At 34.6% G+C, this 25715-nt stretch overlaps 2 protein-coding genes across 2 annotated transcripts; one reads left to right on the forward strand and one right to left on the reverse strand.

The window, feature by feature from the left end:
• Positions 1-7576: 7576 nt before the first annotated feature.
• LOC108470774 (glutaminyl-peptide cyclotransferase-like) lies at positions 7577-12293 on the forward strand. The gene is made up of 11 exons (XM_017772224.2): positions 7577-8182; positions 8299-8355; positions 8547-8582; positions 8913-8977; positions 9401-9464; positions 10200-10317; positions 10459-10556; positions 11436-11506; positions 11594-11621; positions 11831-11885; positions 11980-12293. The coding sequence occupies exons 1-11, from the start codon at positions 7988-7990 to the stop codon at positions 12075-12077; spliced, it is 885 nt and encodes a 294-aa protein (XP_017627713.1). The 5' UTR covers positions 7577-7987; the 3' UTR covers positions 12078-12293.
• Positions 12045-14498, reverse strand: LOC108470773 (probable serine/threonine-protein kinase At1g01540). The gene is made up of 7 exons (XM_017772221.2): positions 13806-14498; positions 13635-13736; positions 13435-13557; positions 13187-13357; positions 12969-13095; positions 12671-12880; positions 12045-12584 (listed from the first exon to the last, which is right to left on the reverse strand). Exons 1-7 carry the CDS (start codon positions 14354-14356, stop codon positions 12519-12521), a joined length of 1350 nt encoding a protein of 449 aa, XP_017627710.1. The 5' UTR covers positions 14357-14498; the 3' UTR covers positions 12045-12518.
• Between the last annotated feature and the right edge of the window lie 11217 nt (positions 14499-25715).

Raw genomic sequence — 25715 nt, forward strand, 5'->3', positions numbered from 1 at the left:
CTCAAGATTCCAGAAGTCAGAGATATCGATCACACTATCAACCGAAGCATTCAATATAGTTGGATTTATATTTTTGAATATGACATGTATAGGACTTACACTTTATTATTTTGTGTCTTTGAGAATTGGCCAAATGTGTTGGCTTGGGTTGGAAACCCTTTAATTTGTATTAAGCTTTGAATGACAGTAATATTCATTTTGAATTTATAAAAGATGCATTCTCATGGTTGAATGAATGTCTATTATGGCTAATTTAGTTATAGGAGTTATACTTATTTCGATATTGGTTGGTATTTGTAGGGAACTATATATGTAAGGGTGGCAATGATGCTTGGTAAATATCCTTATACTGTCCACATGGGTAGGCACAAGGGCGTGTGTCTAGGCCGTGTGTGACGCACGGTCTACCCCATGGACGTGCGGTCCGGCTGTGTGTCCCCTGCACGTAAAAATTTCAAGTCAGTATACATGGCAATAAACATACGGGCAGAGACACGATCGTGTGTCTCATCCTTGTAGAGGACACAGCCCAACATACGGGCGTGTGCCTTGGCCGTGTAACATTATGAGCATGCTGACGTCAGAAACAGAATACCCAAGTTTTTGCATATGGGCTAGGACACAGGCGTGTAGTGGCCGTGTGAGGGACACGGACCAATGACACGGGCGTGTGTCTGGCGGTGTGAAAACCCCTGTAGGTGTGAATTAGAAATTAATTCTACATGGGTGTGGAACACGAGCGTGTCCTAGAGTGCTTCGGCCATATGGGCCACACGGGCCATCAGCACGACCATGTCAAAATGATCACATGGGCGTGTTACCCTTCCACAAAGGTGTGTGTCCCTATGTTAAGTGACATTTTTTTATAGATGGGAAAATGGCCTGAAATGGTCCCGAATGATGTACGATGTGTGTTTTGGGCCTCGTAAGCCCATATTCATGGTATGTTGATAAGTTTTAAAATTGGATAGAGTTTCGGTAACTCGAAAAGGAATGAAAACTTGAGTTTAAAGTTGGGTAACACCTCGTATTCCATCACAGTATAGGATACGAGTATGGAGTATTACATAAATAGTGTTCCTTATGAAAAAAAGTTAGCACGAGAAGAATGGAAGTAGTTTGGTAGAAATGTGGATTTTCTAATGGTATTGATGCGGGAGTAGTGGATTCTAAAGGAGGATTATTGTTGGGTTGGAGACAAAGTTGTCTGGTTAGTTTGCGAAGTTATTTGCAGTATCATATTAATGTTGACATTCAGGATGAGTAGGGGTTTTTTTTATGGCTTTTTACTGGTTTTTATGGGCATTTTGAGGAACGCCTAATAAGCAATTCTTAGGATCTACTTTTCCATTTGGGTTAAGATCAATCTATTCTGTGGTTAGTGGTTGGGGATTTTATTGAGATAGTATATTATTTTAAAAAGAAAGGTACACGATTGCAAGTGAAAATGAATATGGAGGCTTTTAGATCTATTCTGCAAGACTGTGATCTAAGTGATTTAGGGTTTATAGGGTGCTGATTCACATGGGAGAGAGGTAGATTAGCGGCAAACAACATCTGAGAGAAGCTTGATAGGGGAATGCCGAATACAACATGGTGGAGTTTGTTTCCTGATTACTTGGTTGCTTATTGGACACATTCTTTTAATTGATCTCTCTCTAGTAGTAACAGATACGAAAGGGCAAATAAGTTGGCTGAGAGGGGGTTGTCATAATTTTTACTTTGATGCTAATTGGTGTTTAGAGGGGTCTTGTGAAGAAGAAATAAGCCAATTTTAGTCTTCATCTTTAGATACGTTGCCTTTAAAATTGGTTGGGTTGGGAAGAAAGTTGAGACATTAGAGCCTTATAGTAAAAGGAAATAGAGAGGTTAATAAGAAAAAGGCTAGAACTCAAAATGAATGAGCTTTATGAAAAAGATCCATATGATGATATCTTCGCTAAGCTGTCAAAGATTCAGGTTGGACTGAATTTAAAAGCAGATAAGATGGAATTGTTTTGGTAATAGAGAACTCGTGTCAATTGGCTTTCAAATGGTGATAGAAACATTACTTTCTTTAATAAGGTTGCAACTAGTTGAAAAAAGTGCAATAATATTATTAGTATTGAGGGTGAAGAGGCAGTTTGGGTATTTGAGGAGGAAGAGGTTTTAAAAATTGCTTTAAATTATTTCATTGAAATTTTCACGACCTCCCCCGCAGGGAATGCTTCATGGATTTGTGCTATTGTTCAAAGAAAGGTTTCATCAGATATGAATAAGAAGTTGTTGCTTCCTTTCAGACTTGAGGAAGTATGGGCTGCGGTCAAGTCTATGACACCTATTAAGGAATCATGTATTGATGGTTTTTTTTTTATAAAAAATATTGGCATATTGTAGGCAATGATGTTACGAAATACTATCTGTCAGTTCTTCATGGGGAGGTTGCCACTGAGAAGATAAATAAGACTCATATTGTCTTGATCCCGAAAGTCAGTAGTCCTAGAAACATGACACAATTTAGACCTATTAGCTTGTACAATGTTCTATACAAAATCATTGCTAAAGTAATAGTGGGTAGAACGAGTAAAGTTTTGAAAGGTTGTGTTGATGAGGCTCAATGAGCTTTTATACCTGGACGGCAGATTCCAGATAATGTTCTAGTTGCGTATGAAAGTTTGCATTCCCTTAAAATAAAAAGATCTGGCTAGCAGGGTAATTCTGCGCTTAAGCTCGACATGAGCAAATCATATGATAGGGTGGAATGGGACTTCTTAGCAAGGATAATGTTACAGTTGGGCTTTCATGATAGTTTTGTGGCTTTGGTTATGAAGTGTGTGACCTATGTTTCCTATATAGTTGGCGTTAATAGTTGCATTAGTGAATCATTTTTACCTTCGAGAGGTTTGAGGCAAGGTGAATCATTTTAGGGCTAATGTTGGATCAGTTGAGTAGGAGATTGTGGGTAGCCTTTTAGGAGTTAGGGTTTCAACAAGCCTAGAGAAGTATTTGGGTCTGCCGATGATGGTTGGTAGATGTAAGAAGCAAGCTTTTGTGCATTACTTGGATCGGTTTAACAAGAAAGTGCAAGGCTGAAGTATGAGATATTTGTCGATTGGGGGGGGAGAAAGAGGTCTTTATTAAGGCAATTTTGCAAGCTATACCTATCTATGCAATGCAATGTTTCCTCTTACCAAAAGTGTTATGTAACAAGTTAGAAAATGTTCTTAACTTATTTTGGTAGAGGAATAATAAATCTTGATGAGCTATACATTGGGCTACATGATATTCACTTTATTTGCCGAAAGCAAAAGGAGGATTAGGTTTTTGTGATTTGTCCAAATTTAATATTGCCCTATTAGCCAAAAGATGTTGGCGTATTATTACTCATCTAGATAGTTTGTTGGCTAAATTTTTGAAAGCTAGGTATTATCCACAGATAGATTTTATGTTAGTTCGGTTAGGACTTACTCTTCATTTACCATGATACGTATCTTAAGCACTAGAGGTTTAATTGAAATTAGAGTTGGTTGGCAAATTGGTATTGGGGATAAGGTTACTATATGGAATAATTCTTGGATTCCTGGTCTGAGAAATGAAAGAGTTCAATGTCAGTATATAGATGTTAGATTTACTATTGTGGCACAATTGACTAATTCAGATTCGTGTACTTGGATTGAAGGACGAGTTAGATCCATTCTTGAGATCGATTAGGCTGAGAAGGTTCTTACTGTTCCACTTGCTCAAATAAGACCTCTAGATACTCTAGTGTGGCACTATGAAGGGTATAGTGAATATTCTTCCAAGAGTGGATACAAGTTGCTTCTTAATGAAGAGTTACACAATAGGAGATTACATTCTACGACTATGCCTAGCCTAATTATAGCATTTTATACAAAGTTGTGGACGTTACAAATTTCAGCAAAAATTAAGATTTCTATATAGAGATTTTCTAATAATTTCTTACCTATTTTCAGGAATTTATTGAGGCGCAAGCTGCATGTTGACAACTTGTGTCCTTTGTGTAAGGAAGCTGAAGAAACGGTGGATTATTTGTTTAGATTTTATTCTTGGCAACCTGTGTTCTTCGTGCAAGGAAGCTGAAGAAACGATGGATTATTTGTTAAGATTTTATTTTATCTTTAAGCAAACATTTGGCTGATTGAAAATTGGGGTGCTTCTTGTCTTATAGTAACCAGATTACATGCTTTGGTTAGTAGAGAGGTCTTCAATCAAGTAGATATTAGAGATAGGAAGATTATGGTGATTGCTTACTGGGTAATCTGGTATACTCGAAATAGATGGCTCATAAGGGAATTAGACCCACTATTCAAGAGCTGGTTGTGTTTATTAAGAGGCATCTTTAGGAAATTGAGGCCCTTAAGGAGTTAAGACCAAGTATTTTTCTACCTAAACAAGAGATTTGGGTACCACTAGATTTAGATAAAATAAATCCAAATTGTGATGCTTCTTTTAACTCTAGTGTAAATACTTTTGTATCAGGTACTTTTGCCAGAAATGAATTTGGGAAAATTATGGCTGCTTGTACTTACCCTCATCATGGCATTGCTAATGCTTTCGCAGTTGAAGCAAGGGCGTGTGAACAAGCAGTTGTTTTTACATAAGAGTTAGGGTTTCGATCGATCTAGGTGGAGGGAGATTCATTTACGGTCATCAAGAAATTGAACTTTGTATTCCTAATAGATCAATATTTAGTTCAATTATTCAAGATATAAAGGTAAGGATGCGATTTTTTTTAAAAATATTACCTTCTATTTTGTTGGTAGGACGACTAATGTAGTTGATCATACTCTTACGGAAGGTGGGTGCCGATTTTCGAAACCATAGTACTGGATAGAGGAAGCACCATTAGCGGTGGAATAGGCGACCATTATGGATTGACAAAGATGGTTGTCTTGGAGTTAAGTTGGGTAGTTAAAAAGCTTTGGGCTTTGGAGATTCCCTACGAAATTGCAAAAACAATGACGAAGCAAAGAAAATTTCTAAACTGCAACTTCAAATAAAGAAATCCAAGCAACAAAAAAGCACGAACACAAAAACAACAAATTAGTTTTAGGGAAAGTAAGAAACCAAATTTATAGATTTTTCAATACACCTTCTTAAATGCATCATTTTGGGAACAAAAGGCATGACGAATAGCATCTACCCATTTGCACAGTGTTAGATACTCTTCATCATGGCCACTATTCCCCAAAACTTCACATTTTTGTTTGTTCTCCTAGAAGGAATCAAGTGTTCCTTCACCTTCTCCGATGGGACAAACCTTAATCAAAATTTAGATCATGTCTCACGAAAAGATACTTTATAACCTTTTGTTCAACTCAGGGGAGCTATAGGTTTTAACCTTCTGCCACTCGGACACATATCAGCACCAGGCACATCGTTGACCTCTACATTGACTCCTATTGAAGTAATGCCTTAGTAGACTACCCACTCTTAGTAACTTTAGACAAATTACATGTTCTACCTAGAGGGAGTCAGCCATCAATATCTAAGTGAACACTCTCCTAGTATGAACACACTTCTAAGACAATAAGGAGTTTATTCAGGCGTGATAACCTCATATTGATAAAGCGCCATGATACACACTCATGATTATATTTACACATTTAGCGAACTAAATGTATATCCTGTCACGTCATACTAACAAAAAGAGGGACCTCTCTCATAAATGCGCTAATAAACAATGAGGAAATGATCGATCTTGAAGAACTCTAAAGTTACTCTGAGTAATTATCTTTTTGATCAACCTGTCCTCTTATCGTTATTTCGACTCTCAGCCTCTTTAGGTGAACTGACCTTTATTGCACCATCGTGATCTCTTCCTTACTCCTCATTATCCTCTTCCTTTGTTGTACATTGTATCAATAGAATGCACGTATTATTTGGTGATTAGGCATCAGATCAAAGCTTCAAACAAACGAAATAATCAAATTAATGGAAACCCAATCACATCATCCATTATCTGTGATGTCAGATACTAAAATACTAAACAGTAAGCTTAACAAAATGTATGTCAAATTTACATTGAATCTAGACAACCACATGTCTAGATGCATTCTAAACTTTAACTTTTAAATGATTTTTATTTTTGAAATTTATTTAATATTTTTATAAATTTTAATAATGTTTTAAAATTTATAAAATTTAAAATATTTTTAAAAAATTAATTTTAAAAATTTTATTTCTAAACCGCAACTTCAAATAAAGAAATCCAAGCAACAAAAAGCACGAACACAAAAACAACAAATTAGTTTTAGGAAAGTAAGAAACCAAATTTATAGATTTTTCAATACACCTTCTTAAATGCATCATTTTGGGAACAAAAGGCATGACGAATAGCATCTACCCATTTGCACAGTGTTAGATACTCTTCATCATGGCCACTATTCCCCAAAACTTCACATTTTGTTTGTTCTCCTAGAAGGAATCAAGTGTTCCTTCACCTTCTCCGATGGGACAAACCTTAATCAAAATTTAGATCATGTCTCACTAAAAGATACTTTATAACCTTTTGTTCAACTCGGGAGCTATAGGTTTTAACCTTCGCCACTCGGACACATATCAGCACCAGCACATCGTTGACCTCTACATTGACTCCTATTGAAGTAATGCCTTAGTAGACTACCCACTCTTAGTAACTTTAGACAAATTACATGTTCTACCTAGAGGGAGTCAGCCATCAATATCTAAGTGAACACTCTCCTAGTATGAACACACTTCTAAGACAATAAGGAGTTTATTCAGGCGTGATAACCTCATATTGATAAAGCGCCATGATACACACTCATGATTATATTTACACATTTAGCGAACTAAATGTATATCATCACGTCATACTAACAAAAGAGGACCTCTCTCATAAATGCGCTAATAAACAATGAGGAAATGATCGATCTTGAAGAACTCTAAAGTTACTCGAGTAATTATCTTTTGATCAACTTTGTCCTCTTATCGTTATTTCGACTCTCACCTCTTTAGGTGAACTGACCTTTATTGCACCATCGTGATCTCTTCCTTACTCCTCATTATCCTCTTCCTTTGTTGTACATTGTATCAATAGAATGCACGTATTATTTGGTGATTAGGCATCGATCAAAGCTTCAAACAAACGAAATAATCAAATTAATGGAAACCCAATCACATCATCCATTATCCGTGATGTCGATACTAAAATACTAAACAAGAAGCTTAACAAAATGTATGTCAAATTTACATTGAATCTAGACAACCACATGTCTAGATGCATTCTAAACTTTAACTTTTAAATGATTTTTATTTTTGAAATTTATTTAATATTTTTATAAATTTTAATAATGTTTTTAAAATTTATAAAATTTAAAAATATTTTTAAAAAATTAATTTTAAAAATTTTAAGTTTTGACATGAATTCATTCTAGTAAAAATATTACTTTCAATTTTTTATTTTTAAATTTTTATTTTACTTGACCCAAGAATTAATGTGGCACCGCTTATGTTAGTAATTGTCATTGACATAAAATGTCATGTTAGGATTGTTAACAGTCACATCAATATTTTAACTACTAAAGTCGAAAAATATTAGTCAAATAACTACATTAATACAATTTGAGAATTTAAGAGTAAATTTTTAGCTGAGTGGCTTATAAATTTTCTCAAAAGTTCGGTTATATACCCCTAGCTCTTTCTCTTTTTTTTTCTTTTTTTTTTTTTTTAATCTTCCAATTTGTTGGGACAACATCATATGCTATTGCTGTCCATTACTGGCTAGGAAGATCAAATAAAGATTTTTTTTTTATCTGAAGTAAAGATTAAAAAAGATGGAAGGAAAGTCTACACAAATATTTGTTTGATATTTGTTGGTCAACCAACAACTGCGTATTATGCACCTTTTACCATGTTCGCCAAACTATACATCTAAGTGTAGATGACGCCTTTGCAACTCTTTACGAAATTCCGACTTTGAAAGGAAGCATTACGGCAAGAGATCAAGCTCCAAGCCTTCGCCTCTATGGCCACTTTCAAGCAACTGTATCTCAGAAAAGTCTTCATTTTAGTATCCATTATTTTGCTTGTTTCTGTAATTCTTGTTTTGGGAGTTTCTTCAGCCACTTGGAATAAGGTATCCTCCGATCATTATTCCCTTCAGTTTTACGACTTTGAAATAGTCAATGAATTCCCTCACGACTCCACTGCCTTCACTCAGGTAAGTCCCCAAAGGAGGATCGATCAAACTTTATGATTTATTTTCAGACTTATTTTTCCTTATTTATCTTTTGACCATATTTTAACATTGAAATTTTATGGTTTGATTGCTTTCAGGGTCTTCTTTATGCTGGAAATGATACTTTATTTGAGTCAACTGGTCTTTACCGGCAAGTGAGTTAGTTTTTTTTTGGCTATCTCTTTATGTATGTATATGTTTCATTATTCCTCAAGTTTGAATCATCAGTTTGCAGTTCCAAAATTAGTTTCCATTATTTTGCTTCGTGTCTCTAATTTTTGTTTAGGGTTGGATTTGAATGATCTGAAAACCTTTACTTAACCACCTAATCTTCTCACTGTTTCAGTCATCGGTTCGGAAAGTAGCTATTCGGACTGGAAAGGTACAGATCCCTGTCTTTCGATTTTCATTCAAGCTTGTTCTTACTTGGTTATTCATAATTTTCCATTTTCAGATGAACGAATATTAGTATTTTTGGAAGTTAAAAATTGTGTACAATAAGATTTCTTGAGAAATATAACGTAAATGGAGTTAAATTTGCTTGAAAGCTTGCTAGTAGGGTGTAATATACATGCCATATTATATTATGAGTTTAAAATAACAGTTTGATTGAATTAAAGTGACAAATCAGAGAATATGTCCTTGGTTGTAACCTGAAACAAACCATATTTTGTAATTCCAATCTTATATACATATATGTATGTTTTTCCAGGTTGAGATTCTTCACAAGATGGCTGATTCATATTTTGGAGAGGGTTTAACTCTTCTGGGTGAAAGGTCTGTTAGAAGGAATTTAGTTGGTATACTTCGGCTCTTGCGTTCATCTAAAACATTGAGCTCCTTTCTTCATTTTCTTCCTCTTCTTCATGTTATGTGATCTTCCCTTTTCACTTCATCAGGTCCTTTGAAGCTCCCTATTAGCTAAGCCAATTATTTTGCCTCCAAATTGGTTTTAATATTTCTGAAGTTTAAAGTACATAAAGATCATTTTCCAGTTAGTGGAAATTCTGTTCATACTTGGCAGCTTGCTCTGCATTTATATGCATTCAATTGACATTTTTTTTGCTCTTCATCTACGTTTATCGTTTGGTTTACAATGGATGACATTTATTAATATGGTTTCTAAATTTGTGGATTTTGCATTGTATAACTTTTTGCGTGCTTTTAAGACTAATTAGTAGTTCTTATGTTCTTTTGTAGGCTGTTCCAAGTAACTTGGTTGACGAAAATTGGTTTCATATATGACAGAAAAAAATTGCAGAAAGTTTGTGCTTCCAGTCTCTTCATCATTATACTCCTTGTTTCGCTCGTTTGATTTGTATTATCATGATTTAAATAAACACTTGTTGAGAATCTAAGCATGCATTGTTGAGTGTTACAATAATTTCTTTTGTATAATTGAAGTTGCCAAGGTTTGATCCTTGGTCAACTTAGAGCCCAACACTCTACTAACAGACCACATGGCTGTTGGCAAGTGTTGCAATAATTTCCATTATTCCTTTTGCTCTACTGATATTACATTATGCTGTCATGAATTTTTAATACAAGAATTTGGCAATTCATGTACTAGTGTCGTGTTGATGTATTATGTTACAATTATGTTTAAAGTACTTTTTATTTTTATAAATATTGATAGGTTAATAATTTGTATTAAAGATGTTTGTGTATTAATGTGGTATTTTTGTTACTTTTTTGTGTCCTGTCATGTTCAATTATTTGATTTGGGTCACTGACTTCATAAGTTACCTTTCGTTCTTGCTTGTATGATGCATATCCGGAATAGTAACTTGAAACAATGTCCAAAATAGTAACTTTCTTGTTTATGATATGACAAAAATCATCATTATGTTTGCATCTCATTAGAAACAGCTTACTGCTTTCTTTACCATCTCATTATCCAAACAGATTTTACTTGTTTCTTTTGAATATAGTGCATCCTTTGCTTGTAATACCAGTGTTCTTTGTCTGTAATGGTATTATTTTGTCATACCCACTGCAGTTAGAGCAATTTACACATGAGATGGAAGATGGGTGGGGACTGGCAACTGATGGCAAAATCTTATATGGAAGTGATGGGACTTCAACACTGTATCAAATCGATCCTCAAACATTAAAAGGTTCTCCTTGTACATGCATTTACTGTTGATTATATATATTCTCACTCCAGATAGAAGTTTTGTTTACTAATAGTAAATATCGGTAACCTTCATAGTTTAGTGTTTTTATAACTGTGTTCTCTCTTTTACAATATGTTGCAGTCACAACAAAAAATGTCATCAAGTTTAATGGTCAAAATGTACGCTACCTGAATGAATTGGAATATATAAATGGTGAAATATGGGCTAATGTTTGGCAGGTATGCCTTTGATATCTTTATTATTTTATTTTTGGGGTTCATATAGGATGGACTTTATGTTTCATTGTTTGGAACTTAGTGGAGTCTGGCTTTATAACAGGTTGTTCACCTTGTGAAATTCACGTAATCTTGTGTCCTCTGATAGCAGTATAGCAGAAAATAATTAATTGGCTTTTGGTTTTTGACATTCTAAACAAAAGTTTCCTGGAAAACACCATTCTGTGAATGCCTAGAAGAAACTATTTCTTAATGGCCCCTTCAAAATCCTTTCCCTTTCACATGCGAATCGATTTATGTCTATCTTGAGTGGCCTTCATGAGAATCAATTTGTTTTATGGTGAAAGTACTTGCCAAGTCCCTCTATGACTTGATCAAATTAATATTTCTACTATTAAATGGATCAATTTAATCTTTGTACTGTTAAATAGAATCAAATAAGGTCAAATTGTAACAAAGTTAACATTTGTTGTTTAAAAAATGGCATGAAAATTAACTTTTTATTTTGTAGTTCAACTCCAAACAAAAGATTCCATTTTGCAGAACCATAAAAAACTTCAAAAATATTAATTCTTTTAAACAATAAATAATGTTAACTCTGTTGAAATTTAGCCTTATTTGATTCTTTTTGATAGCACAAGGACTAAATTGATAAATTTAATAGTAGAGAGACTAATTCGATCCGGTCCCTATAATAGGGGGACTTGCCAAGTAAATTCACCTTTGTTTTATCTGTCTCATTTTCTCAATATATTAACTTTTATTTGACACTATTGCCCCTGTCACTGCTCAATCTTCTGCGTTATGAGTTATATATCTGGGAAAGAAAAGATTAGCTGCTTACTTAAATTGCTTCCTGAAGTCTGCTTGCTTTCTGTGTAGACTGACTGCATTATAAGAATCTCACCTAATAATGGTACAATACTTGGATGGATTCTTCTTCCAAGTTTAAGGTATATATATATTATTATTTGGCTTAGTGTTCTCTCTAATCTAATAATTACTAATTAAATCCATCGTACTGTTTGATTGTTTTACAGAGAAGGACTATTAGCGGCCGGATATAACGTAAGCACCTAATTCTGAATTTCCTTTTTCTTTTTTAACACTGCCTGTCGCTTGTGGTACAATGAAAGCTCTATACGATTTCTTTAAAGATGGTAGATACTCTTTATGCTACACCTTTTACTTATTCCAGTCTTCATCACTTAATGGTACATTGATTCATCAATGTTTACTGCTTAGCAGCCTAACTCATGAATCTCACTATGGTTTAGGGTATTGATGTTTTAAATGGCATCGCTTGGGATAGCGACAATAATCGCATTTTTGGTAAGTTGTAAACCAGAATTGGCCGATGTTTTATGCAGCAGCTTATATGTTTGGTTAGTCCATTTTGCATGACAATTTTCTGTTCATTTTCTAGTTACCGGAAAACTCTGGCCAAAGCTTTATGAGATCAAGCTGCATCCAGCTAAGAAACACTACAACATTGAAGACATTGAGAAGCTTTGCTTGGCGTGAAAATTAAGGTATACGCATGGGATATTTGTACGTTAAAACTGGAACCCAAATTTTTCCATTTAAAAATACGTGAATTGGAGATTGTATTTACACATTTGATTACTAGCATTGTTGTAAAATTTGTATTTACTTGAGAAGCCAGCATCGGCCAGTTCTGATAATACTAATAATTCACATTTTTTTTATGTTCTATTATAATTAGTATTGAACTTGAAACCCCATATTGAGATGCATGTTCTTTAAGCTCTCCACGACTTAAATTGGATTCTTTACATGATTCATTAGAAGGAAAACCTTGGGAAGGAAACTTCAACCCAAAAGAAGGAATGTAATAGGGAGGAAGTTAAACATGATGGTATGAAAAATCTGTGAAGAGATTTTGGAGTTCCTCGTACTAGATTTTCAGTGGTATATTATTACAAGTGTTACACATGAGAAGCATCAGACGTCCACCCGGCTACCCTTTGCATGATTTCTTAGCGAAGCCTCTCGTCTGATGCGCCGTTCCTGCATACAACAAAAACTGAACTGATCGGTAGCCCAAAAAGACCAGACAGCAATAGGTACAGAAAGTGTGATATCTTCTTTCTTACATCATTTAGCAATAAGTCACGTGGCTCAAGCATATGAATCACTTCTCCCATTTTTGGCCTATGGTCTAAATCCGGATCCACGCATCGAAATGCGATCAAGGTAATCCGTTTGAGTTCCTTTACAGAAGGAATTTCTGGCATCTTAGGATCAACTACATCTGCAATTTTCTTGTTTGCAACCATGGACTTTAACCAGTCAATCAAGTAAATCTACAACATGAAATTTCAGTATCGAAATTAGTGACAAGCAGCTCTGTATAATATAATGCTCAAACATTCAAAGATTAAGAATTGGTACTTGGGGTTGATGATGATGATCAACAGGCATCCTCCCTGATACAAGCTCCATCACAAGTATTCCAAAGCTATACACATCACTCTTCTTATCCCAGCGGCTGGTGGAACCGTGTTCTTCAGCAGCATAACTATAGGCTCCCCATGCAAATCAACAAAAAAGTTTTTAACCCATTATCATGTTTCTCAAAATACTTGCAAGTGAACAGTCAATAAACAGACCCTAGCTTCACCAATGAAGGAGTGGTTCCATGGGTGTGGTCTGGACCCAGCAGCCTAGAAAGTGCAGCATCAGAGATCTTAGGATTCCATAGGTGATCAAGTAGTATATTGTTTGCCTTTAAGTTTTGATGGACAATATGTGGTTCAATATCTTCATGCAGGTAAGCCAATCTGTAAATCACTATTCTCATCAACCATATCAATGTAACATGAACTAAATCATTAGAAATTAGGATTGAAGAACTCACCCTTTTGCTATCCCATGGATAATGTTCATACGAGCGGTCCAGGTAAGAGGACTCTCTTGTCCTAGAGGACCATGAAGCCATTGATGGAGATTACTGTTATTAACATATTCATATACAAGCATCCTAATGAAGCAGAAAACTAATCAGGCAGGAGTTTGAGGCATCACCATTTCCGGATCACATAAAGTAAAAAAAAATACCTGTAACCTTGTTCCATGCAGTATCCTAGGAGCTTGACTAGATTCTTGTGTCGGACATGCCCGATTGCCTCGGCCTCTGTTACGAACCCCTCCGTTTGGCAACTGATCGTCACATGATCAATTCGCTTAGCTAGTGAACTCATTGAAAGAAGTAAAAATAATGATAGATACCTGTTAGTGGGTAGCCTCTTCACTGCCACTGTTGTACCGTCTAAAAGAACCCCACGGTAGACAACACCATAATAACCATTTCCAATTAAATTATCATAGGCGAAACCATTTGTGAAAACGTCAACATCCCTCAAACTGAAGCGATTACTCGTCCAGGTGTCGGGAACTCCATGGGAGAAGTTAGGAAAGTGCTCTATATCAGCTAGATAATTGGCGCGAGTAGACCACTGGTCGGGAAACATCACCTGAAGCTCAGGCTGGGTGGACGTGTTAATCTCTATCTCCGAAATGCTAAGCGGAAGGAGACTCCTATTGAGTGAGGAAGAGCAGTAAGCGGTTCGATAATTGGTGGGAGCAATGGGGTTGGGTAGGCAAAAGGGGGTTCTGCTGGATTTTGTACGTCGATAGCATACGACATAACAAGAGACAATGGAGAAAGATAAAAGAAGGAAGGAAGACAGGAAAGCAAGGATCAAGATCCATAATGGAAGACCCAGAAAAGAGGTATGGTTGGAGAGCTTTTCACTGAGAGATGAAACCTCTGATGACATGGTGCGTAGCAGAGGAAGAAAAGGACGTGGAATTAGTGGGTTTCAGGCTTCATGGAAGAGGAAATGTGGTTTAGTTGGTAAAACAGAAGAGATTCAGTTTAGCTTAAATCTCTATGGGATTTATTTTAAAAATTCTTCCTACGCCAACTAATTAGCGGGGTTAAAGGGAATATATATTTCATTAAATTTACTAAAAACCACCTTTTTTCAAGTTTTCCCATTAATTCAAATAAGCAATTCATTTGTCTTGTGCATACTTTTGGTAAAATCATCAATCGAAAGGTAATCAGTGGTTGGATCAGCCTTATTTCTTAATCATTAAATCGTTTTTGTCTCTTTCAATTTTTAAAATTGAGTAAATTAATTTCTCTTAAAAAATAAATATGAGATATAATAATAAATTTAGCTTTTAATATTTATATATTTTATCATTTTGACCTTAATTCTAAAAATGAATAAATTCATCTTCAATATTTATGTAAATATTAGATGATAAATTTATTAAATTACAACCATGTAAATTTTAAAAACTAAAATAATGTATAACGTGAATACCCGATTTTATCCGACTATTCTAATTAGGGGTGAGCAAAATCCGATTCAATTTGAAGAACTTGATAAAATTTTCAAATTTTGAATTAAATAGTTCGAGTTATTTGAGTTAATCAAGTTATTTGGATCAACTCGAATAAAAAAAATAAGTTTTTCAGTTTAACTCGGATGTGAATTACACAATTCGAGTTATCCGAAAATCCGAATAAGAAAAGGCAAAACTACGTCATTTTAATAAATGTTTACTAATTAAGTTAAAAGGCAAAATCATTATATTGTTTATGTTGTTAAATAATTTTATACTTCGTTTACTAGTTAAATAATCTGTTCATGTAAGCGTAACATTGAGTACAAATAATAGAATTCGTTAACTCGACTCGACTTGACTCGAAATTTTTTGACTCGATTCGATTCGATTCAAAAAAATTCAAATTAAGTTCGGTTGCTAAAATAGGATTCGTCAACTCGACTAATTCGAAATTTTTTGACTCGATCCGACTTGACTCGATCGAATACTCACCCCTAATTCTAATCAAACAATGTGGATTAGAGAATTGAGTATTTACTTTTAGTTGGGCTTCGGATCATCCCTTTTACTTTATTAAGTTGGGTTTGATTTATGATTTATTGTTTGAGCTTCAAACCCAATTTTAAGTCCAATAGATAGATTTAAAATCATAAAAAATTTAGCAGACTTTCCATTAAGCCCACTTGATTTTTGTTTTCAACTTTTTGCTTATGGTTCTTTAGTTTAACTGGTTCTTTAGTTTTGAATTTAAAATTCCTTCGAACCTTATCTTCAAAAGTTTGCTACTTTCGCTCTGCGACGATCAGGTTCACTTTGTCAACTGCTAATCTATCTTGTCACAATAGATACTGTAACACCCCTCACCTGTATCCAACTCCGGGACAGGGTTCGAGGCGTTCCCGGACTTAAACATTCACAAACATACAAAACTGGGTTACCAAATTTCGCCCAAAATTTAAACTTTTCAAACACATGCATATTGTCCCTTATACAGGCCTTCGAAGCCTATAACATACATCGGGGTGGTTCGAGACTAAACCGAGAACTTTCGAAAGTCTTTGGGCAACTTAACAATTTTCCAGCTTTGGAGAGTCACACGCCTATGTGGGTTGGGCCGTGTGGTCGCACACGTCCGTGTGGCTTGGGACATGCCCGTGTCCTCAGCCCGTGTAACTCACTGTTTATGACATCAGCAACCGTTTAAGGGCACACGGCCAAGGCACACACCCGTGGCCAGAGGCCGTGTCCTCCATACGGCTGAGACACACGACCATGTCTCTACCCGTGTGGTCAAGACTTAGGCTAATTTCCAAGCCTTTTTGTCATCTTTACATACACACACATACATGATTTCAATGACATTCAACATGTATATATGCCATATACTTCTCATACATAGTGAACAAGCACAATCACATAACCACATCACAAGACATTAACACATATCATGGATAAATAGGCTTACAAGCCAAAATCATTATAAGCCATATCTCATGGCTATAAATAACAAATCAATATAAACCAATACCTTTGGCTAATCACAACCATAGTCATCATAGAAAAACTAAGTCCCTATACATGCCACTCATTTGAAAACATTTAACATACACATATCAATACTCCACGGATAATGGCTCGATAATGTGATGCTGTCTCCGACGATCTCCAACCCCGAGCTAACCTGAAAAAACTAAAAGAAATAGAAATGAGGGAGTGAGCTTTACGCTTAGCAAGCTCGCATGAAAATAATAAGCAATGCGATAACATGCTATTTTCATTTTTTTTCTATTTATTCAAATTCCAGTTAAGCTATTTTCCCAAGTCACAGTCATTAAATTATCTATATCCAGAGCTACGGAACTCCAAATTAAGATACGTTAATTTTTCCAGAAACTAGACTCATATCTCTTCTTATCATAAAATTTTCAGAATTTTTAGTCTAGCCAATAAGTACATTTTATTATTCAAATTCTTTCCTATTTTGCTATTTGACAGCTTCGACCTTTCTTCACTAATATTTATTTATCTCATAGTACGAGACTCAGATAATGTTCCCGTCTATTTTCCTAAAAGTAGACTCATTAAGGATTTCAGTAATATAAATTTTAACTCATAATTATTTTTTTACAATTTCTAGTGATTTTCCAAAAGTTGAGACAGGGGAGTCTGGAATCACTCTGACTCTGTCTCACAAGAATTCAAATATCTCATGATACAAAATTCTTTTGCTTTCACCGTTTCCTTTATGTGAAACTAGACTATTAAGATTTAATTTTATATTTTATTAAGCTTCTAACTCAATTTCCACTATTTTTAGTGGATTTTAAAAGTCGGACCAATGCTGCTGTCCAAATCTGTTTTGGTACAATATAATGATCACTATCATAAGATCATTTCCAACTATCATGAACTTACCATTTCATGGATCCCTTACTCATTTTTTCACAACGGAGCTCAATATAAAAGTTATTATTTCTCATGGGCACACTTATTCATACATTCCAAGTATAGGATAATTCCCTATCACATGCACTCAATCATCAAATTAGTCTCATGACAATACACCATGTAAATTTGTCTTAGAAGAGCTCATCATTTATCATTTCATTGATGTACATCATATTAATCCTGTTGAGTTTCTAGGAAATTCTGATGGATTATCCATTTATCGTCAATTCATAAGAATGATCATTTCATGTATGCACTCCTGCGAACCTTACATCTTACGGCGGGATTATCAGTCTAGGCTAAATCTTCCGTATCGTAAACTCATAAGGTGATGTCGGGATTACCAGTCCAGGCTAAATCCCTTATTGTGACAAACACCCTTACTGAGTTCGGATCTGAATTGCCAGTCCAAGCTAAATTCAGACCCTAATTGGATTACCCGTCCGGACTAAATCCAATGCACATATATTATTCAGGAGGCTCGATCATCCAAAGGAACACCCGTCCGGGCTAGATCCTTTTCATAATTGAGGTCAACGGATTACCCGTCTGGGCTAAATCCTTTCTGCAACACATGCAGGATCTCAATTCGCTTGTAAATCATGGCTTATCCATCGAATTCCCTTTTTAAGCTCAACCGAGACATTTTTCGACAAATCATTTTCAAAGATGCATTTCATGTACTTTCATGCCATCAATAAATGCACTTATCATGCACTTATAAATCATACAATTAGGCATGTTAGGAGTTTACTTTAAGTTATCCGAACTTTCTTATCGAAATCTCGCCAAGTACAACCGTGTAGCAATTCATACAACCCAGATAATAGTAATTTAACACTCAATTCATGTAACAATAATTTGCCATTCAATTTCACATGACACAACAAGCATTACATTTTTCCATATCATACACACCATCCATCAACTTCTCCTAAACGTATTAAATCATAAAATTTATGCCATATCAATAGAGAATTACAATTCATGCATGGTATTGCATTATTATTAACACACGAACTTACCTCAATCCAGAAACAACAATTTACCATTTTAGTCCATAACCTTGTATTTTTTTGATTTAAGCCCGAATCTCGATTTCCTTGATCTATAATATCACATTTAGCCTACTAATTAGTTAAATTATTCATAAGGGTCCAAAAATCATATTTTTACCAATTTTCATTTTGACCCCTAAATTTTTGCATATTTGCACTTTTGCCCCAAGGCTCAGAAATTAAACTTCATCCAATTTTCTTATGTTTTATGACATGATGATCATTTTTCCCTTCTATGGTAACATCAAATTCTCACTCCAACATGTATTTATGAACATTAGGTATTTTTACCGATTATGTCATTTTACTTGTTTTCACGTAAAATCGCTTAGCAAAAGTTGTTTAACACAATTTCAAGCTTCATATTCTAACATTAAACATCAAAATACATGCATATCATTCATGGGTAAATTTTTAAACACAAACTCTAGATCAAATAAATGGTAGAAATAGCTAGAACATGTTACTGGGACTTCAAAAATGTAAAGAACATTAAAAACTGGGCTCGGGATCACTTACAAATGAGTTCGAAAATTTTGAAAACCCTAGACATGGTTTTTTTCATGAGACATTTGGCCATGAGGAAGAAGATGAGAAAATTTGGCTTATTTTGACATTTTTTAATTAATTTAATTACCAATTAACTAAAATGCCCTTAATGAAAAACTTTTAAAAACCTATCATACCATGTCTATTTTTGTCCAAAAACTTCAAAATGGTCTAATTACCATTGATGGACCTTTAATTTAAAAACTCATAACAATTAGACACTTCTAATATGTAGAACTCAACTTTTGCACTTTTTACAATTTAATCCTTTTGACCAAATTGAGTGCCCAAACGTCAAAATTTTCGAACGAAATTTTCACAAAATCATTTTGTGAAATTGTAGACCATAAAAATATAATAAAAATGAAATTTTTCTCATCGAATTTGTGGTCCTGAAACTATTGTTCTGACTAGGCCCAAAATCAAGATGTTACAGATACATAGTGTGTAACTTAAAAAAAAGATTTAAAAGAAGGGAAGATCTTTTCTTGGGGAGAGCTCTAAGTGTTGGCCCTCCCCATCTTTGTCCACACTGTCGTCCTCAAACATCGCCTTAAAGGGCTTTCTTGTCTTCACCTATAGTGTCATATATGAAGTTTTGTGGCTTCTTCTTTGATCTTCCATAAATTCCTTTGATGCTCATCCATCTAGGCATGTCTGTAGGATTTTTGTCCTTTGTATCTCTTGCTAGTGAATTCCTCAATTGGTTTCTGTGGTAGCATCTAGGCAAGGACTTTTAGCTCGCTTCTTTCTTATGTTGAGGGTTGATGCTTGTTATTGTTCGAAGGTCTTCTTTGTGGATGGTTGCTGCTAGCTCTTCTTCCTTCCACTTTGGTCTTAATGAGGAGGAGACATGGTCTATCCACTAGCGCATTCAAATTATTGGTGCTTCAGCTTGTATCAGATGTTTACGCGATAGTTTAGAGCGCATCACCTTGAAATTTCATTAGTGACCTTTTTCTTTTTCATGGTGGCATCATTTGGTTGAACACTTTTTTATGCTTTGATCTTAGGCTCCATGTGGTTGTACTTAGTCCTTTATGAGGCAAGGCCCATCAAACTCTTATTGAAAAGCTCATTGTCTTAGAGATTTCGCTACTCGTGGTATGACGTCCTTTGAACGCTTGCCAAGGGAGTTTTTGCCTAAGTATTTTTTCTAGTTTTCTACTACTCTTGCTTTATTTTCATAAGTTATATAATAAAGTTAATAAAATAGAACAACAAATAAATAATTTAGGAGAAATAACTGAATTAGATTTGAACAACGAATATAAAGATATTTTATCTAAAGTTAATAATAAATTAGAACAAGTTCTTATTAATAAAAATATAGAACAAGAAAGGTTTTTTCTTCTTTATACTATTTTTCCTCTCCTTCTATCGTGTTTGTTAACAAAGGCCTAAGGATTTCCAAAAATAGATGGCGTCTTAGGGAAGAGAGTTTTTCTATATGTTATATATTGGATTTTTTCTTTCATCCATGTTACAATTGATACTTTTTGTGGGGATTCTCTTTTTTAGTTAAAAAGGTAGTCCTACCCTTAATAAAAGATATTTTTGTCAAGTTAAGAAAGCTTACTTGTTCGTCAAAGAAAGTGGTAAGGTCTAGGGGTTTGGTTCTTAAGCTTGGTGATTGTGTTGACTAGGAATGGAAGCAAGATGGATATCAGTATTTTTTGAAGGCTTAAACAACAAAATGGTACCTAAATTATACTACTTTCCCAAATTGGTACCTAAATTTTTTTTGGTCAAAACTGATGCCTAAACTATTCAATCGTTACCCATTTTACCCCGACTGTGTGTCCAGTTAGAAAAAAAATTCAGCCAATCATAACTTGCCACATAGACCTATATTTAATTTACCCATTTTCTTATATTTTCTTCTTATCAAAAAGTTTTTACCAGATTTTCTTTCATTTTCTCATCAACCAAACACTTAAATTTTTTTTTTCTTCCTTGTACAAAGCTTTCACCATTTTATCAATTTCAAGCTTCAAGTGTTTCTACCAGCTTCAAGCTTTTAATCTTCTTTTTTCTTCACCAAAACACTCTCGAAGAAGGTCCCTTTTTTACTCTCTCTTTCTTTCTCTCCCAATACCAAGTCGATTAAAAGTTTTGATTCCTTATTTAACTAATTAGGTTTTTGTAACACCTATAACTCGGTCTTATCATCGGACCCAAGTTATAGAATGCTACAATCATAGCCGAAATAGAACATATTTAATTCACTTTAATTAACACTAATAAACATGGAATACTTCATAAATGCATAATTATTACTCAAATTTAAAAAAAAAAAGACAACATAATCAATTCAATTTATGATTAACAAATACGTTATTTCTCATATCATATACAGGTTTATGTTTGCTCTAATATCATCTAGAATTTAACTAGGACTAATTTTCAACATTCTCAAAATTCCAGTTCAATTATAAATCACAATAGTTCAATGCTCAATTTAATCATCATAAGTTAATAGTCAGTCATTAATCATAACAGTCATAAAAAATGGCCTTAAATCGAGCCTATGGGATCTTAAAAATAGTTTAGAAACAATCAGGGACTAATCTAAAAAAAATAGAAAAATATGGGAAAAACTGAAAATAGGGGTCACACGGCCGTGTGGTCAGGCTATGTGCTTGACCATGTGTAACTCGTAATAGGGTTACACTGTTGTGTCTCCAGGTCGCGTAAAAACCTGATGTCGCGTGGAAAAACCTGTACCTAAAAATCAACGGCCGTGTGAGGAGGTCGTCTGTTGCACACGGCTGTGTGGCAAACCATGTCCCAAGTCTTATGCAACCAAAAATCACTCTAAAAACAAGTAATTTCAAATGCCATTTCTTAGGTATCAAACCCAACCATTTTTACCTATTCAAAACATATTCAAACATGTCAAAATCATACCAAAATGTTCAACCTAAGTGTCTAACTAATGTACCCTCATTTGTAACAACCCATTTTTGGGTCAAATCGGAATAGTGGTTTCAGGACCACAAATATGAAGTAAAAATGTTAATTTTAGTATTACTTTAAGATCTACAGTATGGTTGAATGATTGTGTGAAAATTTTGTTAAGAAATTTTATCGATAGAGTGTCCAATTTGACTAATAGGACTAAATTGCAATAGGTGCAAAATATGTGTTCTAAAAGCTAGAGGTGTCTAATTGCTATGAGATTTTAAATTGGAGGTCATTAAATGGTAATTAGACCATTATACTCTAAGTTGGACAAAAATGGACATGGTTAGGTGAAATTTAAAAGTTTGGCATTAAGGGCATTTTGGTCATTTGGTAAATAAAGAAAAATTTAACAAATAAAAAGATGTCATCTTTTCTAATTTCATCCCCCATGGCTGAAAATCACAAAGGAAGACATTGCTAGGGTTTGGCCAACTTTCAAGCTCGATTGTAAGTTCGTCTTTGTCCCATTTTTAATGATTTTTTTGTTTTTGTGAATGTTGTAACTTGATTTAGCTATTCTAAGGACTAATTAGAAAGAAAATCAAAGTCTAAAATTTTACCCATATTAAATATTTGTGTATTTTGATGTTTAATGGTAGCAAATGCATGTTTGGTGTTAGATAAACAACATTTACCAAGTTATTTTTGATGAAAATGTCAAATAGGGACCTATTTGTAAAAGTTGTAAAATGTATGTAAAAATGTGAATAAATGAAAAATATAGGCTGTTATGAGTAAGGAATAGGTTCGACTAGGCTTGGGTGTGATGAAATTGAATGAAAATCATTTTACGAGCCTAGGGACTAAAATGTAAAAAAGTTGAAAAGTTAGGGGCAAAAATATAATTTTTGCCAAAAGGTGTTTTTGGGATTAATTGAATGTGATGATTGAATGAGTTAAATTTGATATTATAGATCAAGAAAGAAGATGTTCTGACCTAGACCTGGGAAAGAACAAGGTTGTAGACTAAATCGAACTATTAGCCATTTTGTACCGAGGTAAGTTTGTATGTTAAAAATAAGCTTTAGAATAATTGTACTTAAATGCTTTAATATTACATGACTTGTATGTTTGATTATGTGAATGAGTATAATTCTACGAACGAGTTCGACGACGTTTTGGCAAGTGAGAAGTCCCGTTGAACCTTAGGAATAGATTAGGATACAAGTGACATGGCACTAGGGTCATTATGTGTTATGTGATTATGTGATTATGTGATCCGGGTACTGGTTTTGCACATCCTACCTGTGGTTGAGTATACTAGCATATGTTGCGGATATTTGTCAACTTGTGTGAGCAGCACCGCGTAGCTACGTCTTGACTGACAGCTTGTGTGAGCAGGCCAGTCAATAGCTCGAGAGCGAACGATTATGTGATATGAGATTGAGGTGGCATTGGCTATGTATGCGGCACTTAGTGTGCAAAAATCCCCAGTATCCTACATTATTGTTCCGAGTGGTTCACGGGTATGTCAAAGATGAGAATATGTGTAAATTCATTTCTAGATGGTTCATGTATGTACATAAAGCTCATGTTTATTAAATGTTTGAAACGATGAATATGAGGTAAGTTTGTGGTAGAATGAGTTATGATCATGAGACTATGGTAAATTTACACTTAATTATGTTATAATATTTAGATGTTATGTGCATGGTAAGGTTGCTTATTTCTTGCATACGAGCTTACTAAGCTATATAGCTTACTCCGTTTATTTTTCCATGTTTTATAGTGTCGCCAAGCTAACTCGGATCAGAGATCGTCGGAGATTCGAATCACACTATCAAACTCTTATTTTTGGGTATTGATGATTTTAGTAATTTGAAAGTATGGCATGTATAGGGACTTAGTCATTTTGTTATATGTGTCATTATGATTTTAGCCAATGCATTGGCTTGTAATTGTCAAAGGCCTGATTTGATATTTGGCCGTGTAAATTGGCTTATTTTGGCTAACATGGTTGTAAGCCTAAGTATATTCATATATGTGCCAATGTCTTTGGTTATATGGTCATGGTATGCTTGGTGAATGATGGAATGTGATTCATAGTATGAATGTGAAATGTTTGGGAATGTGATATATTGATGAGATGATAAATTTGTGCACAATTAGGTCTCTTGAAAGTAGTAAATTGAGGCTTAATAAATGTGAAATTTGCATGATTGATTTAGGGCATAATCAATGTTGTGAGTATGATAGATGTTGCTATTGTATTAGCATGTGTTTGTCATAATTGTGGGTGTTTTGGTTGCCTAAGTATATTATGTTTTGTACCATTGAATTGGTGTATGTGTATGTGTGAATAAGGGTGGCAAATGGCTTGGTAAATAGCCTTTATTTTTTCTATATGGATAAACACACGGGCGTGTGTCTAGGCCATGTGTGACACACGGCCTGTCCTATGGGCATGTGTTTTGGCCATGTGTCCCCTGCACCCTAATTTTGAGAAACAGAATGCTCAGAATTGAGCATATGGGCAGAGACAAGGCCGTGTGTCTCAGCCGTGTGAGGGACACGGCCTCATGCACGGGAGTGTGTCCTGACCGTGTGAAGTCTGCACCTTTTTTATGAAAATATAATTTACCATACCGCTTGGCACACGGGTATGTGACTTGGCCGTGTGACATCAATTTGTTCATGCATTGCAAAACAGAGAGTTACATGGGTTAGGGATATGGGCATCTGTGACCACATGGCTTGATCACACGGGCGTGTCCCATATCCATATGGGTGTGTGACCCCTGTTTAGTGAAAAATTTTTCTAATTTTTGTAAAAATTTCCTAAGTGCTCAGTTTAGTCCCAAACTACTCCCAAAGCATGTTTAGGGCCTCGTAGGCTCGTATTAGGGACTTTATGATTAATTGCAAATGGTTTTAATTTGGACGCAAATTCATGGCTCAGAATTGTATGATTGTTTGTGTGGTAAGTCCAGTAACGCCTCGGACCCTGTTCCGGCGTTGAATACGGGTAAGGGGTATTACATCATCGGTACCACAATTCAAACATTTAAAATCCAAATCACATACATCTTTTTCCAAAACACCAAACATGTATCTATCAAGCATTTCATAACCTTAAACCACAATCAAAACCAAACTTGCAAAGGCATGAATCTTACCACTTATATATATATGGTCAAAACATACCAAAAGTTCCAAATAAACACACCTACAACATTACATTACAAAGCATGAAACAACATATCTAATAACAAGTAAATTCAAACTCGTAGCACATGCCATTTACAACCCAACTACAAAATAATCAAAACTTATACCGATTTGGGAACAGATAGTGTGTATGCTCCGAGTTGAATTTCAAACCGATCAAGATTTCTAATGATCTACAAAGAAAGAAACAATGGACGTAAGCAAATCAATGCTTAGTAAGCTCGTATATAATAGAAACTTAAACTTACCGAATTTGAATCATTTGTGCATTTCATGCATAATTTCATTAACAAGCTTATGAATTCATTCATTTCCTATACACACAAAAAATCTCACAAGTTAGTGAATTCACATATATACATGAAAGTTGAGCATACTATAGAAAAATATACACATGCAATTTGAGCATACTATAGAAAAACGTTCAAATAGCATATTTACCAATCAATTCGTCCAACTCATATTCAAATGCTAAATAACATTCCCTTTTATTATACCCTATCCAATTGCTCCTTTCAATGATTGATTCTATGTAGCTAATGCATCTATTCTTTTAATTTTACATATATAAAAACTTAAAACATACCAT

The sequence above is a fragment of the Gossypium arboreum genome, chromosome 8, assembly GCF_025698485.1.
Source record: "Gossypium arboreum isolate Shixiya-1 chromosome 8, ASM2569848v2, whole genome shotgun sequence".
NCBI classification, from domain to species: domain Eukaryota; kingdom Viridiplantae; phylum Streptophyta; class Magnoliopsida; order Malvales; family Malvaceae; genus Gossypium; species Gossypium arboreum.

Bases quoted from the DNA above. Each gene is read 5' to 3' on its own strand.
- LOC108470774 (XM_017772224.2), top strand. From the start codon at position 7,988: ATGGCCACTTTCAAGCAACTGTATCTCAGAAAAGTCTTCATTTTAGTA. The intron at 8,183-8,298 runs GTAAGTCCCCAA...GATTGCTTTCAG, and splicing joins ACTCCACTGCCTTCACTCAG to GGTCTTCTTTATGCTGGAAA. The intron at 9,465-10,199 runs GTTTGTGCTTCC...TACCCACTGCAG, and splicing joins ACAGAAAAAAATTGCAGAAA to TTAGAGCAATTTACACATGA.
- LOC108470773 (XM_017772221.2), bottom strand. From the start codon at position 14,356: ATGTCATCAGAGGTTTCATCTCTCAGTGAAAAGCTCTCCAACCATACC. The intron at 13,358-13,434 runs GTGAGTTCTTCA...AGTGATTTACAG, and splicing joins ATCCATGGGATAGCAAAAGG to ATTGGCTTACCTGCATGAAG. The intron at 13,096-13,186 runs GTCTGTTTATTG...GGGAGCCTATAG, and splicing joins CCTTCATTGGTGAAGCTAGG to TTATGCTGCTGAAGAACACG.